This window comes from Nannobrachium achirus (assembly GCF_963921795.1).
Source record: "Nannobrachium achirus genome assembly, chromosome: 13".
Classification (NCBI taxonomy): Eukaryota; Metazoa; Chordata; class Actinopteri; order Myctophiformes; family Myctophidae; genus Nannobrachium; species Nannobrachium achirus.
The window spans coordinates 11,733,745-11,751,013 of record NC_137833.1 but is presented as its reverse complement, the minus strand read 5'-3'; the positions used below and the strand labels follow the sequence as shown (position 1 = coordinate 11,751,013).

Genomic DNA, 17,269 nt, shown 5'->3' with positions numbered 1-17,269 from the left:
ATAAGAAGAAAATATGAAAAAATAAATGAAAAAAGGAATGGATAATTCACGGCCCTCTCACGCATTAGAAGGAGATTCATTCTAAAGTGTGAGGGGGCTGTTATTTTTTTCATTACTGTTATCTGCTCAGAGCAATTACTGATTACAAGGCAAAGAGATATATTTTTTTAATTCATAATGTTCCAATGTTCAACACAACACAATTAAATTGTTAATCGCCATTATTTGTACGACGATTAATCATGACATCCCTAGTAAAGTACAGACACCCAAAAAGTACTGTAGTACTCAAGTAAACGTTACCATGCACCGCTGTGCTGTTGTGTTTAGAGAGGACGCACCGCTGATCCCATCTGTGTCGCTGATGGAAAGCGAGATGGAGGAACACAGCGGGGCAGGAGAGGACACACACCACAAAACCTCAGTGTTCATTGGACTCGGGGAGTGTGTAAAATAGACCTGTTTTACGCTCTTCCGAGTTAAAGTTAACGCCCAGGATTTTTACTGTGCAGAACAGAGACTGAGAGAGGCCATGAGTGGACTTGATAACATTATTAGTCACACAGCCCATGTTCCCTGGACCATTACATTACCGCATTCTCAGATTAACCACCCGCGCCCTCCATTTTGGGCAATAAGCAAAAAGAAAACGTATCATTACAGATGTCATTGGCGGCTGAACATTTCCCAAACTAATTCCATCCATCTTTAACTGCTTATCCGTTGTCGAGTTGCAGGGATGACAGTTCCAGCAGACATCTCCAGACGTCCCTTTCCCGAGGCGTTCCCAGGCCAGTGTGGAGATATAATCACCCCCATCTGCCACTTGGCCCCCTCCCAGTGGGACTGGCACCGAGGACCTCCCTGGGGAGATGCTCGGGAAGCATCCATACCAGATGACTAGATCACCTAAGCTGACTCCTTTCCAAGTGAAGGAGCAGCGGTTCTACTCCGAGTCTCTCGTGGATGACTGAACACTTCACCCTATCTATGTGCCAGGAGAGGCCGGCCACCCGTCTGAGAAAACCTTGTATCCGTGATCTCATTCTTTCGGTCATGACCCACCTTCATGACCATAGGTGAGATCCAAGATTCAAGATTCAATAACTGTATTGCCATGTCAACATAGTTGATAGGAATTTGTCTTGGTTCACTCTCAGACATAAAACATAAACGTTTTAAAACATAATACATAGAACAAGGACAGTAGCAGCACACCATATACAAACACCCATAACCACACACAAACAATGGGAAACAATACCCAGCAGCATAGAGAAGTGCATACATTGGTTTAAAGTGCTATACCGGTACATATTGCTACATATATGCATGATGGGTCAGTGCAGGTTCAGTTGTCTACTGGCTAAGGGGTAGGTGCTGTCTCTGAAGCGAGAGTATAGCAACGAAAGATTGCTCAGCTTTGCCTTCTGGCTCAGCTCTCTTCTTGAAGCTATACTGCTCCTGCTGCTCCGATACTCTGGCTGATCCCTTGTATGCCCATATATTCCCTGATGTCATCAATATTAAGCCCATGCTTGGAATGCTCATATATGGACATAATGTGTGAGTCTTATGTGGTCTATAACATAAGACAGAGAGAGAGAGAGAGAAAGATTGCAAAGTATGCGCGCGCACACACGCACGCACGCACGCACGCACGCGCGCACGCGCGCGCACACACACACACACACACACAGTGCTGAAGCTGAGCTGCTTAGGGCTGATTCATTGCATGTGTCATCCATTCAGAATGGAAGAACCCAGCATGCAGAAATGCATATTAAAACACTAAACTACACACCAAAGGCTTTGTGGTGCACATCTATCTGCCTTAGGCACTGAATAAAACCCTTTCCATCCATCACAGCATTATTATCTTTCTCCCTGATAGGACATAGTGTAGGCTCCCAGGGTGCTGCGTTACTCTCGACCAGCTCTTTGGTTGACTGGTAACGTACGCGCCTTGTTATAATGCGGCCCGGGTTCGCCTCCCAGTCGGATCGCGGTCACGCTACAATAGCAGTGGGCGTGGTTTACTGGTGCCACTAAAAAATCGAATTCTACAAAATGCCTTCTAAATCAGTGCTTCTCAAACTTTTTCATGCCGCGGACCGCCAAAATGATATGTATTTGGCCGCGGAGCGTAGACCCCCATCTGAAAATGTTTTGTTCGTCCAGGGACCCCCCAGAAGAGAAGATTGTGTTAAGACATTCAAAATGATTCAAGTTTTACAGTACAGCTAAAATCCAAAATGACACAAATGCTTTCACGATTCAAATTGGTTAAGTGGTTCTGCATGTAAAATATGTTTCCTTCAGAGATTAGATGTAGCAAAGTAGAAGCATAAAGTTTTGAAGGAGGGAAAAAAAGGAAATACTCGAGTGAATCAAATGTACCTCAAAATTGTACAAATTACTCGAGCAGAATTCAATGGACAATTTAATTTTATTTTATTTTATTATTATTCTTTTCCCAGACTAATGCTACCCGTGCACAGCAGGTACGGTACGGTACACCCGTGGTCCTGCCATCAGATAATGGGCCAGAGTATAATAATTGTGGCATGGGGTCAGGGAGGAGCAGGGGACACAGGGGACACGCAGCCAGTGAAGGGTTTCATAACAAACCCAGGAGCCCCCGGCGGCGAGGCCACCCGCCTGACAGCGTTTTCCCAGATAATGAGAAAGCTCTCCTCCAGCCAGGCGCGGGTCGAAGTGAATCGCGCCACATAACGGCATATCATATTAGATTGGCGCTGTGCTGTGCAGTGCAGTGTGTGTACCTGCTCAGTATTACTATGCTCGCGAGGGCCAAAGTCCAGTTGTGGAAAAAGTACTCACAGTATAGAAATACTCCTAGTAAAAGTCAGGAATTCAAAATGTACTTGAGGAAAAATACGAACGTGTTGGCATCAAAATGTACCAAAAGTAAAGTACAAAATATTTGAAAATAGCAGATCTACAAGCTCACAACATGTTGCGGTGCGACACGTTGTGAGCTCGTAGATCGGTTATTTTCAAATAGCTTAGGTATAGGGCTAAAGACAAGTGGTTAATGTAGTACGTTTTCAAATAGTTGTAGTGGAGTAAAAGTACAATATTTGCTTCTGAGATGTAGTGGAGTAGAAATAAAAGTACTGAAAACTGTAAAGTACTTAAGTAAATGTACTTAGTTACTGTACTTTACACCACTGCAAATGTCCCCACAAATGTAATAACATTTTGAGAAATAGACATTGATTGTTTCTTTATGATTAGGCGAGTTATGCTTAGAATTACATTTAGGCGTTAACTTATAGTTATTTATACTTAGGTGTGCGCCGGTGCCATAGACCAAATCAAAATGGCAAAGAAAATGTTAAAATGGTATTCATAAAATCGCTGTTCTAAAATGTTGCTGTCCTCAGAAGTAATGCAAACACGTGCGCGTGTTCCCTCTGATGGGACAAAAAACAACAACAGATGAATAACCGTTTGTGTTTTGCAAGCGCCTCGCAACAACGTACCTCCATATTTCAACTTTACATATTTTCTTTCCCGTAAATTAACACCCTTTCTTGTCATAAAGGGAGTAGTGAAAATAGAAGCCCAGAGCTTGTTGCAATGTGACGCGTTGTGGGCTTGTAGATCTGCCATTTTCATTATTTAATGTTTAATTTTTGGACATACAAGGTTTACAGTTCCATACAACAGTGACTATATACCAGGGGTCTTCAACAGGGGGTCCGGGACCCCTAGGGGGTCCTCAGAGTTACAACAGGGGTTCCTCCAAATCTTTGTGTGATAGAAACTTTATTTTCCTCCTTTTTTATATTAACCATTTGAACCTTAGTGTCCATATTCTGAGAACTTTAGCCAAAAATAGCAGATCTACAAGCTCACATTCAGCAAAGAGGTTTGGTGTAGAGGGGGAAAAGGAGCAGACTAAGTACAGAGTGAAAGGTCAAGTTTATGAAGTATTGATGGTTCAAGTGCTTAAATATCTGAAAACACAATTGACATGAATCCAAAATACACTGATGATTGTGCTGTCAAATGATGAAACTATATGGAATCTATGATAAGGTAGTGGGGGTCCCTGCTTCATCTCTCTCTCAGCTAAGGGGTCCTTGGCCTGAAAACATTGAAGACCCCTGCTATATATACTGTATATATGGACACGTGTGCATGGAGTGCCTGGCTGGCTGTCAGTGTCAGTGGGTTGAAGTGACACGGTTGGCTTTAATTATAACGTGTGAGAACAACACCTCCCCCACCACCAGGCCAGCGATGGAAGCAGTGCTCACATGTTTTACTAAAAGTAAAAGTAGCAGTACTGCAATGCAGATACACGTCCTGTATTCCAAAATGGAAGGTATTGGCTTCAAAAGTACCAACATAAAAAATAGTTATAGTGCAGTGTCCCATTTCACCAGTTCAAAATGTATAAAAAATCTTTTGAAAATAGCAGATCTACAAAGCTCACAATGTGTCGCATGGACAAAATAATATACAGGTAGGCCTGTCACAATTATTACATAATCGTCTAATCGCAATCATTTGACATAATTGCAATTATGTTGTCATAATCGTTTCCATGTTGAAAAATGTTCATATTTTCAAAAATAGTGAAAATATCCGATCTACAAGCTCACAACGCGTCGCAATGCGACAAATTGTGAGCTTGTAGATCTGCTATTTTCACTATCAATGTTATTTTTTAAGAATAAAGTTGTCAAATATGTCAGTCATTTCATTGCATATTTAGGTTATGCGTCATATCTGCCACGTGCAAATTCAAAGCCTACAAGCCAAACAGAAATGTAATTGTCAACGACAAAAGCACAATTAAATCGCTAATCGCAATTATTTGAGTGACAGTTAATCGTCATGTAAAATGTCATAATCGTGACAGCCCTATATACAGGGCTGCCACCATCACCCCCACCTTCCACCCATAGCACCAACCAACCCCTCCACCCCCACCCCCACCACGCAGGGGAAAACAGCGGCTGCTGACAGGCGCCCATGATCAAAATGAGGATTGGAAGGACAATAAAGAGAGCGAGACGCCGGCGACACGGTCGACCAAGTCGTAAAACAACACAGAGTAATTTATCAGAGCGTTCACGTAAGAATGTAGTAATAGGAGGAGAGAAATACTAAACGCTAAACGCTATTTATTCATGAACGATACTGTCAATGAAATAGGAAGCAGAGGCGTAGAAACAGTACTCTCTCTATCTCTCTTTATCTCTCACTGTGCCTCTGCTCCCCTCGTGTCTCTTCGGTGTGTAAGGATTGCTACGATGCACAATTTACAGACACTCTTAAACCCATTTAGGCCTAAAATTATTGAATGCTTTAACCAGTGAAAAATAGCAGATATACAAGCTCACAGCCGCGCTGCAAGCTTGTAGATCTGCTATTTTTGAAAAAGTTGTGAAAATGTATGACAATCTTTGAATATTTGTCTTTTTTAAGCGAACGATTGTAACTCAAATTTTGCTTCTGGGTGGTCCCTGGAACAAAATATTTTGAGATGGGGGTCCGTGGCCAAATACATATCATTTTGGGGGCACTTCACATGAAAAGGTTTGAGAACCACTGACATTAGTAGTCTCTCAAGAACAGACTAACTGAGCTCCAGTTAAATGAAAAGGACCTTTTCTTTGACGATGGCTGAACATAGGTTTTTCAAAAAACCTTAGAAGGATTCAAAAGACACTTATAGAATCGTGTCAAAATTCTAATTTTCCCGATTTTTCAAAAATAGCAGATCTACAAGCTCGCAGCGCGGCACTCGGTGCCGCGCTGTGAGCTTGTATATCTGCTATTTTTCAATAGTTAAAGCATAAAATAATAATACACTAGTGTACTGTGTACCCGTTTTGAATGGGTTAATCCAGAGCCATTTACGGTACACTAAGCAAGGACAGTACAAGGTAATATATCAAATGCATAGAGATAGTAACCTAGAATCGTAGGTAAACCAAGAACCTATCATCAGTCTACTCTAAGCAGTGTAACATCCATAAAAAACAAACAATAATCTGTACATTGAAACGATACACACTGTAGCAGGGGTGGGCAACTTTATGATGGAGAGGGCCACTATATATCAAATCAAATCAAATCAAACTTTATTTATAAAGCACATATCTTCACATTCAGTTACTCCAGAGTGCCACATTGCATATACAGTCAAACATAGCAAAAATAGCCAATCTACAAGCTCAAAAAGTGTCACAGTGCTTGTAGATCTGCTATTTTTTTATTGGAATCCTGTATAGTCTTTTAGCTATTTTAAAATTTGAATCCTGAAAATTAGCATTTGTATTTCATTTCAAATGCATGTATATGTTCTTAACTTTATGAACATAAAAAAGACTAGTACTAGTCATTAAGCTCTGAAGTAATTAAAGTGGGTCACGTTTGCATGTTTAGAATTGTAACAGCTGAAATCTATAATACCGGTGTATCAGTTTCAGATATTAACCTGCGGGCCGCATTAAGTGAAGGTGGGGGACGCATGTGGCCCCCGGGCCACCAGTTGCCCATGTATGCACAATAGGATGCCAGGTTAACAACGACATAGCGTCTGTCTGTCTACATGACATGTTATCTACTACGGAAGAAGAAAACTGAATTCAGGACGGATGTTGTTTAAAGATTATGTGCAGCTATGACAGACGACGGTGATCATTGCCCCTGGTAGCTGCTATACAGCATTTTGTGGACACGGCGACGCAAGTCACGAGCAACACACGTTTATCAAACTAATGAATTACCCACTTATACTCAATATATACCGTCCATGGTATTCCGCCCAAGGAAATTACATTGAGTCCACATAGATCTGTTTACATTGTCTGTGCATGAAACTTTCTGTAATCAATACTTCTACTGCTCCTAGTATTGATCTAGTAGTATCTCTTAGTATAGTATTGCTATTGCATGTGTTCATATGTCTTGATGAATTGAATAAACAGGACCACAATGGAAACAAGCAAATAGCAGATCTACAAGCTCACAATGTATTGTGATGCTTTATTCAAAAGATGTACAGTATACAACTAGTAAGACGCCTCAGGGCGACATGCAATCTCGCCCCAAAAGGGCGAGGTCGCACCAATTCTTGGCCACGTGGCCAGTGATGTAGACCAGTTACCCATATATGGAGATCCATGTACTATATATGGAGATATGCTGTGAGAGCCCAAACATGCTTACTCAGTTATTCGTTATGTGAAAGTCCTATGACGTTGATGACATCCTACATAATACCATTTTATGCCCATACATGGAGAACCCTGTCTGTAGAACCAGCCACACAGATATGGGCTGTCTTGGCCATCTGTCTTGGCCATATGGATTCTGTTAGTGTGGTATGTGGCCAATGTGGCCTCCATATATGGGCATTCCCATATGAAGTCCTGTTAGATATGGGCTTAATATTGATGACATCAGGGAACTCCATATATGGGCAAAAAAGGGATTCTGTTCATGTGACATCACAGTGAAGCCAGAGTGTGATGTCAGAGCGGCAAACCCATTCTGTTGGAGTGGTTCCCTTGAGATCACAGTGATGACAGAGCATGATGTCAGAGCGACAAACCCATAGAACCACAGTGTCAGGCGTGACAGACAGACAGAGATACACACATACGGACAAGCTCTGACCGTTCACATACTAATCTGCAGCCTACGGTCGCAATAAGATTGTAATAGAGTATTTCTACATTGCAGTATTGATACTCAGGGACATGCTGGGCCCCTGATTCAGCCCGGGAAAAGGAGTTGGAGAGGCCCTCATTGCGCGCTGTAGAGAGAGATCTCTCTCTATAGCGCTGCTGCTACTCAAAGATTTGCCATTTCAGATCATGACAAGTGACAAGCCAGTGGGCCAATTACATGAGTTATATTTCGTCGTTGTCGGGTGGAAACCTTGTATGTCCAAAACCGTTTGTTTTGTATTTATCATTTTAAAAATGATTTAAACTAGTGAAAACAGCCGATCTACAAGCACACAACGCCTCGCACCGCGAGGCGTTGTGTGCTTGTAGATCTGCTGTTTTCACTACTTTTGTGCGACGGCCTTGTATGATGAAGCAGGGCTTTGCTTTGCGAAAAAATCTACACATTTGAAACTTGGAGATACGAGAATGGAACGAAGGCCGACATTTAAAAAAAAAAAAAATCCTAATTGGAATGAACCGGCCGTTCGGGAGTTGTCCTGCTTTTCCCAATGGCCAGCACGTCCCTGTTGATACTTTTACTTAAATACAAAATGTGAGTACTTTTTCCACCACTGTGTAGGAGTGGACAGGGAGGAGGAGGAGAATAGTTTCTGAGCAGCAGACCAGCTGCAGCTGTGGAGGACTGATGAGCAGGAAGAGAGCCTCCCCTCCTCAGTGCAGGCCAGATGGCCCAGCTGTAATCAAAACTGCTCTACAACACCTGTGGTTCTCGAAAAGTCCCCCAGGGGTCCTTTAGAGGGTCCCTATAGGGCAGCGGTTCTCAAACTTGTTCGTGTCAAGGACCCCCAAATTGATACATATTTGGACCCCCATCTCAAAATGTTTTGCGCCAGGGACACCCAGAAGAGAAGAGGTGTGCAAATAAAATGCTAAATTATTCAAGATTTCAAGATTTTTCAAAAATGCTCAAAAGTAGCATAATATCAGTTAAAGTGGTTAACATGATTGTGATGCTGTATTAATACATTTTGTTGGGGACCCCCCGGACCCGACTTTAAGAACCAATGTCTGAGGGGGTCCCCAGCTAAATGACTCTATCCATCCATCCATCCATCCATTCATCCATCCTCAACCGCCTAAATAAATCCATAAATCAAGGGTCTTCAACAGGGGGTCCTCAGAGTTACTACAAATCTTTGTGTGATAGAAACTTTTTTCTCCTTTTTTATATTATCTATGTGAACCCTAGTGTCCTTATTCCAAGAACTTTAGCCAAAAATAGCACAGATCTAGAAGCTCACAACGCCTGGCGCTGCGAGGCGTTGTGAGCTTGTAGATACCGGTAGGTTGAAAAGCACTGCGGACGCTCTACATACCGGAGCTCCTGGATGGACCCGGCCACGCAGTGGAAGCGCTCGGGGACGGTCTTCCAGTCCCGGGCCATCTTCACCATACCGCCCGCATCCAGCACGCCGTAGCCAAACAGGTGGTTGAACTCCAGACCCACGCCGTTCCTGCAATCCAATTCAACATTCTTTTATCAGAGTACATACAATTTAAAATCAAACCATCAGTTGAAAGTGGGTCATTCTTACCTCCGCCACTGGTGCACCTCATCGTGAAGCTGGTTCCTCTTAGAGGTGAGCACCGACAGATGCTGCACGTCTCTCCATGACAGGTTAGGACTGCAGGGGAAAACACAACAATCACTATCAGTCTTTATTTGTCACATCACGGTTTTACAGGTGGACAGAAAGGCTATCATAGTTTTGCATTTTTCATTTGTTTTATTTAATTTTTTCCATTTCGTCCCTGTCGGGCAGAAACCTTGTATCTCCAAGTTTCAAATTGGTGTGTTTTTTTTTTGTAAAGTAAAGCCCTGCTTCACCATACACGATTGTTCTTGCACAAAACTAGTGAAAATAGCAGATGTACAAGCACACAGCGCCTTGCACCGCGAGGCGTTGTGTGCTTGTAGATCTGCTATTTTCACCATTATAAATCACTTTTAACACAGCGGGTGCCCACGAGGTGTCTACGCGACAATTTCTTTGATGTCGCTGGAGGCCCACGACGCGTTGGACGCGTTTACTGTAATTACAGTATAACTTTATATCTCACCGTTAGGTCGGGGCTACGCCTGGATGTAGCCCATTAGCCGCTAGTCGCTTCGAGTCGACGCTGAGAGCATCGCGCGGCCGTTTTTCTCCGTATACTCCAATGCATTTCCCCATCTTTAAAGCCCTTTATCTCCGATGTTTGTTTTATGGCTAAAACTGTGGCCGTGTGCGGCAAAATGTCCAATTTTTGATCGGCAGTGAACAGCTATGATCAACACTAGCCCATACAGTAAGTTACACAATAACATCCTGTCTGCGCTCATGTGACCAAGTGACGTCATCACGCATGCATTGACGCAACAGGGCCTCGTATTCTTCTATGGAAGTGCTATGGGGGCACTCAGAGGGGATGACTGGCGCCTCCTGGTGGGCAGTCAATGTGTTAAAATAAATAAATACAAAACAAACGGTTTTGGACATACCACCCGACAACAACAATTTGGACTATTTGTTTTCAATTTCAGTTTTAGGTTTGATACGTTTTTAAAGTGGGTTTTCTACATTTTGATGCCAACTCGTCCTAGACAATTTGCCCTCTTGGCCCCCTAACTGTGGAATAAACTGTGGAATAAACTCCCCGTTGCACAACAGACTCACGCCCTAACGTCGGCCGTGGCCTGAAGACTCACCTCTTCAGTCTCCACCTAAGCCCACCATAGCGCTTACCATAGTACTCGCCTACCCATCAATTACCATATATGAAAGCTAGATAGCATTTTTTAGGTTTTTATCTAAACCTTTTTACTGATTAGATGCTCTGCCTACCTACGTTATTTTTAGATTTTTAGATTGATATTTCTATGCATTTGATGTATTGATGTTGATGTATTACCTTGCTTATTGTAAATCGCTCTGGATTAAGAGTGTCTGCTAAATGCCTAAATTGTAAATTGTAACTATACCGGCAGTATTCTACATTGGTATTGCTATTTTTACTTTTAAGATGACAAAAAAAATACATCTTCCACTACAGCGAGGCAGTTGGCACTGGCTGTTGTGTGTAAAAGCAAAGGCTATCATAGTTTTGTGCTGTTGTGCAGACAAACGATTGAGAGTCATCTAGACCTGCTACTGCACATACAGTATAAATAGAGCTGCTACCTTTAAACACGTTTTAAATTTGAGGCTTTTTTCTTTTCCTTCATTTGTATGCTATTGAAATTGTATTGAGAAAAAAATAAATGATGATATTTGTTCCAAAAAGCTTCATACCCTGTACATAACGACAAAATGTGACATATAGCACAATGCTGTACCCCCTCCAACTGTATATATTATGTTCCCTATTTTCAGCAGGTGCCACTGGCATGGTTAGTGTGTGATGAGTGTGTGTGGCCAGGGACAGTAAGGAGGGGTGGGGTGAGTGTGTTTACTGTGGGACAGAGGAGAGCGACAGCCACATCATTATGCTGTGTGCAAAGCAAACAGCGCTCACTTTACTCAGCGGTCACTGCAGGTTAATGGCTGCTGGAATAATGTTGTCAGCCTTTTAGTCTGTCTGTGTGTGTGTGAAACAAACACGCCATGTGAGGAGAACAAGGGACACTGAATGGGCTCTCGCTGTCGGGGTTAGTGTGTTTTGTGTGTGTGCGTGCGTGCGTGCGTGCGTGCGTGCGTGCGTGCGTGCACAAACCTTTGAGGGCCAAACATCCCCACAAGTATAGAAGAATTTGGGAAATAGACCTTGTGAGGAACAATTAACCTTTTCAAAATAATTTCCTAAACCTAAATATTCTTAGTTTTTTTCAAATAAATAAATAAAATAAATTCCATAGAAAACTGTAGTAAGTGAAAATCAGGAGATCTACGTACAGGCTCACGACTCACGGGGAGACATCAAATGTCTCTTTCGGGTCTGGAGCTAAACGTTTGGGAAGAATGGCTGGAGAAACACTGGGAACATGGAGCCTCTAGGCCGGGGCTTTTAAGCCGTGACATCATTTTGTAGGCAGAGGAGAACTCTGCCCCCAGAGCATTTTCTGTCCCTCGCTATTTCAACAGATCAGAGACAAAAATAACGACTAAAGTATAATTCTAACACTTTCCTTTCAACAACAAAGAGAAGAAAAATATGTAAATAGTAAAAATTGTAAAAAGATTCACGGAAACTGGGGGCAGAAATTCTCCTCTGCCTACAAAATGATGTCATACTTAACAGCCCCTAGCACGTGCACACATAGCCATCAAAGGGGGCTTGAGCCCCTGCGCTTTTTCCTGTCTGTAAAAATGTGCCCTCTCCAGACCATGAATGCAGTTTTCACTAAGGTGAAAGAAATGCAAATGCCATGCCATACCTGAAGGCAGCATTCAAGAGAATTGCCTCCTCCAAACTCTCCTGAACTTGAATCTTATGTTGAAAGAATTGCCCACTCTGTGTAGAAAGACATGCTTATACGCCACATCTCCAATATCCACTTGATTATGCTTAGTTTGGTACCGAAAATAGCCCACCTCCAAGCTCACAACGCGTTTTTGGAGGTCTGCTCTTTTCAATATTCTCACCAAAAGGCCCTTTGAGAAATGTCAGCCTCTACCTCTCTAACATTCTCTGCACGTCCCTGATGGCCATCATGCACCTGGAACAATACGAAGAGACAACAAACTGTGTTCTGTTCCCATTGGAGTCAACCCGTTTCCTGTCTCGTTCCCTCTACTCTCACTCTAGCCTCCGTCTTCTGGCAGAAATAATACAAAATGACGGCTTTAGTGGTATAAAGTTTAGCTTTTTTAGTGGAAGCAGTAAGTATATGTGCACATACTTAGCTTCCAGAGCCAGAGCAAAGACCCCGGCAGCTTCGGGAGCAGCAGCCGATGTCCCAGAGTGCCGCAGGGTGCAGTTTCCATACAGGTCTGTGGTGGCCTGTAAATTAACACACATGTAACCATTTATTTATGTCCACAAAGGAGATGCACACAAGGACACACATATTATAGGTCAGGGGTCTGTTGCAGATTTGTCATAGATTTCATAGATAGCTTTATAGACTTGCTTGACAGCACCATCATCAGTGTATGTTGGATTCATGTTAATTATACATTCTCAGACATTTAACCACTTAAACCGTCAATACGTAATTAACTTGACCTTTGGCACTCTACTTGGTCTGCCCCTTTTTCCGCTCCATTCCAAACCACTGTGCCGAAAATAGCCGATCTAGGCGTTGAGAGCTCGTAGATCTGCATTTTTGGGCTAAAGTTATCCTCAGAGATGCTAGGGTTTAAGTGGTTAAAAAAAAAGAAGGATCCTATCACTCAAAGATTGTGTGGTCCCCTGTATTAACTCTGATGACTATAGGAGTCCACGACCCCCTGTTGAGGACCCCTGAGTCCAGGACCCCCTGTTGAGGACCCCTGGTCCAGGACCCCCTGTTGAGGACCCCTGGCCTATGCTAAGGTGTAATGTGTGATAGTCCAGAGAGAGTCCTGAGGCCGAGCCACGGTGGCTGCCTGTGTTTAGATGCATGTGACAGGCACTGTCACACACCTCAATGGGATTTGCTTAATGAAAGCAACAACTGTCTGTCTTTATCTATGTCAGGATGACAGCCAGGCTCCTTGATGCTGTTACCCCCTAATCCTGGCCTTCTCTCCCCCCGGCTGCCAGCATGCTTTACAATCAATTTGACCGTCCACTCTGGTTGTTTGTTCCCATGGGTCACGAGTGACGATACTATAGGGCCCTATTTTGGGGGGAAAGTTTGGTCTATTAGACCAGGGGTCTTGAAAAAAATCAGCACAAGGACCCTTTAAAAGAGAGAGAGATGAAGCAGGGACCCCCATCATATACTGGATATAAATGCTGCTGCAGATTAAACCTTTATCATAGATACTGTAGCAATAGTTTGTTGACATATCTTTTCTTTTCTATTAAAATGTTGGAATCATGTTAACACATCTGGTGCCAACCCCGAGTTTCCCGAGTTTGTATTGATACCAACACTGTGCCAACCCCGAGTTTCCCGAGTTTGGGCCGTTTTTGAATTTTTTTTTTTTTTTTTTTTTTTTTCAAAACATTTTTTTTCAAAAAAGAATTTTGGACCTCCAGAAATGTATTAGGCATGATCGCGATCGCGAAATTGCATGTTTAACCCCCATACCAACCCATTCTTTCAAACATGGCAGCCATGTTTGTTTACATCTGAAGAAAACATAATGGCCCATAAATCATGAATGCCTGAACGGATTTCCAAGCGGATGTTTTTGTTTGAAAGCTGTGAACAGCATCTACACACGTGGTGCATCATCTAGGCATGGGCGTGCACTTTTTACACAATTGCACAATTACATGGAAGTCTATGGTAACCATGGCAACGCGAGACATTGAAGAGAAAAAATCATTGCAACATAAGTGTTAATGTGTATTTTCAGAGCTAAAATCACTTAAAGGAGTAGTTCACCCCCAATTTTATTTTTATATTTATCGTATTCCTAAGACAAAAAAAACACCCATTGATTCTGGATGGGGACCCAAATGCATTTGGGTCCCCATTAATGTTTTTTAATATAAACATTTATAGCTGCAAAGCAACTAACTAAAGTAACTAAAGTTGTCAAATAATTGTAGTGGAGTAAAAGTACAATATTTGGATCCAAGATGTAGTGGAGTAGAAGTAAAAGTACTGAAAACTGGCAATACTCAAGTAAAGTACAAATACCTCAAAACTGTACTCAAGTACAGTGCTTAGGTAAATGTACTTAGTTACTTTACACCACTTTTAATTTTATCATGGGAAAATGTCTGTGGACATTCCACCCGGAAAATACTTGTTTGCATACAAACGGTCCAACGGTCCATAATCAAAACAAAAAAAAACATGGATTTATATTCCACCAGCGATAAACGACTCACCACGCCCGCCTCCGGGTTCCGCTTGCGCCCGTTGCTGAAGGTGGACGCCAGCGTGGAGCTGCAGCTCTCGTCGTACAGGGCGGTGCGTCCGTCGTTGATGGCCGAGTTGATGGAGATGGTCCACATGCTGGAGGCGTAGCCGTCACAGTTGCAGTCGTCATAGCTACCGCCGTCTCCCGATGCCCACACGTAGATGCTGCCTTTCCCTCCTCTGCCCTGCGGAACACAATGGTGATGATGACCGACCGCGGAGAGGATTAACCAGGAGTATAGAGTACGAACACCGTGACCTGGGATTAACCCATTTAGACCGGGTACACATCTGTGTCACCACTTTAACCATTATTTCAGGCTTTAACTATTAAAAAAATAGCAGATATAGAAGCTCACAGCGTGGCACCGAGTGCCACGCTGTGAGCCTGTAGATCTGCTATTTTTTTTTTAATCTTGAACATTTGTGCAAGTCTTTGAATATGTTCGACTCGATTCTATAAATGTCTTCTAAATCCTTCCTTCTAAATCAGTTCTCAAACCTTTTCATGTCAAGGACCCCCAAAATTACAGGTATTTGGCCACGGACCGCCATCTCAAAATATTTTGTTCCAGGGACTACCCAGAAGCAAATATTTGAGTTACAAATCTTTTTGAAAAGATATATTCAAAGAATATAAGACCTTATATTATATTATATATAAAGATATAAAGAATCTTTATATTATATATATTTATATTATATAAAGAATTATATTCTATATCATTTTTATATAGAATATAAAAAAATCAAGATTTTTCAAAAATAGCAGATATACAAGCTTGAGTGCCACGCTGTAAGCTTGCAGATCTGCTATTTCTCAATAGTTAAAGCATTAAATAATTCTAGTCCTAAATGGGTTTAAAAGGAACACAATGGAAGCAAGCCTTCAGGCTTTTCTTTCATCCTTTTGAATTCATTGCCAAAGTGATTGGTCGAACGATCAATCAATCAATCAATCATTCAATCAATCAATCAATCAAAAATCAAGCAAGGATGTTTTTAATACTGTACAATCACCTTGATTACAAAAATGTAATTTAGTTGCATTGTCCATCTATCGATTAATCGATTCTGACAAGAGAGCGATCCATTTCAGACAAACAGATGTTACAAAGACTTCATCATCAGAAAGAACAATTATCACTATGAAGCTTTTGATAATATGAATGATAATAATTCTACATGATTGTGCTAACTGATTAGGAAAAAAATATGAATTAATTAATGGGAGGGGGTAATTCTGACAAAGAATTCAATCAATCAATCGGTCTGTCAGTCAGTCAGTCAGTCAGTCTGTTCGACCTTCATCAGGTTGTTTTAAGATTTTAAAAATAATACTGCATATATGAGGTGAGAAAGGCTTTGCCTAGTTTGTTAGGACAATGGTTCTCAACCACTTCAGGCCGCGACCCCAAAATAATCATATTTTAACTGGGGACCCCCCCACCCTGACGAGCACAAAGAGTTGAGGAATTACATTTTGTATAACAGGGTTCTATTGAGAAAACAGCAGATCAACATGCTGTTTTCACAATTTCTGCCTCTGATATGACAATTTGGCCAATTTAGAAACGTGCATATACCCTCAATACACTTAAAGGTGTTATGTTGGTTTGTTTACTGTTGAGTGAGAAAACAATGTTGTACATTAAGTTCATCTGGGGACCCCCCAAAATAATATGGGGACCGCCCCTGGGGGTCCCCGACCCACAGGTTGAGAACCACCGTGTTAGTGGACCTGAACAGAACCACGCTCAGAGAAACACAGAGACAAAACAATAAGAGGGAAGCATTTATCTGCTGCAGAGGGCTGAGGAGGTATGAGAGATGAAACATGTCATGTTTTGTTGGGCAACAACAGGGAGGGACGCCGTTAAGAGAGGAGAAATCATCTCCTCTACAACACAGTTCTAAACTGTTGACACGCAGCAGATCTGTTTAGCACTCAACACAGAGCCAGATACGCATCAGTCTGAAATCGCTCCATATAATATAGTCTGCAGGGTGTATTACTTGTAACAGATGCAAACAGTCGCCTGCAGATTACATGCATATGTTCTGGTCTTGCTCCAAATGATCAGGGTTTTGGACAGCAATATTTAACACCTTGGGAAGGGCATTAAGCATGCATATTGAACCGGACCACCTCACAGCCCTCTTTGGAATCCTCCCTAATTCACCATCCTATATTCGGCGAGTAGTAGCTTTCACAACCTTGCTGGCAAGAAGACTGATACTCCTCAACTGGATACATCCGTCACCCCCGTCACATAACAGATGGATTCACGAGATTTTGTACTGTATCAAACTTGAGAGAATTAGGTTCTCCCTCAGAGGCTCCTTGGAAGCCTTCTATAAAACATGGCAGCCCTTGTTGAACTATTTTGATACGCTAACGATTGTAAACGAACTCAATAACTGAGCAGAGGAGACAGTGAATTTGTGTGCACACACACCAAATAGTGCACACACACATGTATAATTCTGCTTGATGAAAATATGCGGTACAAGATTCAATACTTTATTGCCATGTCAACATAGCTGATTGGAATTTGTTATTACAGTGCAGCTCTTAAAACAAGAA

General features: G+C 42.2%; 1 protein-coding gene across 1 annotated transcript in view; it reads right to left on the bottom strand.

Moving 5' to 3' along the window:
• Nucleotides 1-17,269, bottom strand: part of pcsk2 (proprotein convertase subtilisin/kexin type 2) — a gene marked incomplete at both ends in the record, with an annotated part of 66,011 nt that overhangs the window by 3,413 nt on the left and 45,329 nt on the right. The window contains 4 exons of the mRNA XM_080740567.1: nt 9,059-9,196; nt 9,278-9,367; nt 12,562-12,662; nt 14,652-14,867. Coding sequence (XP_080596693.1) covers nt 9,059-9,196; nt 9,278-9,367; nt 12,562-12,662; nt 14,652-14,867 — 545 coding nt within the window. The remainder of the gene's footprint in view (nt 1-9,058; nt 9,197-9,277; nt 9,368-12,561; nt 12,663-14,651; nt 14,868-17,269) is intronic.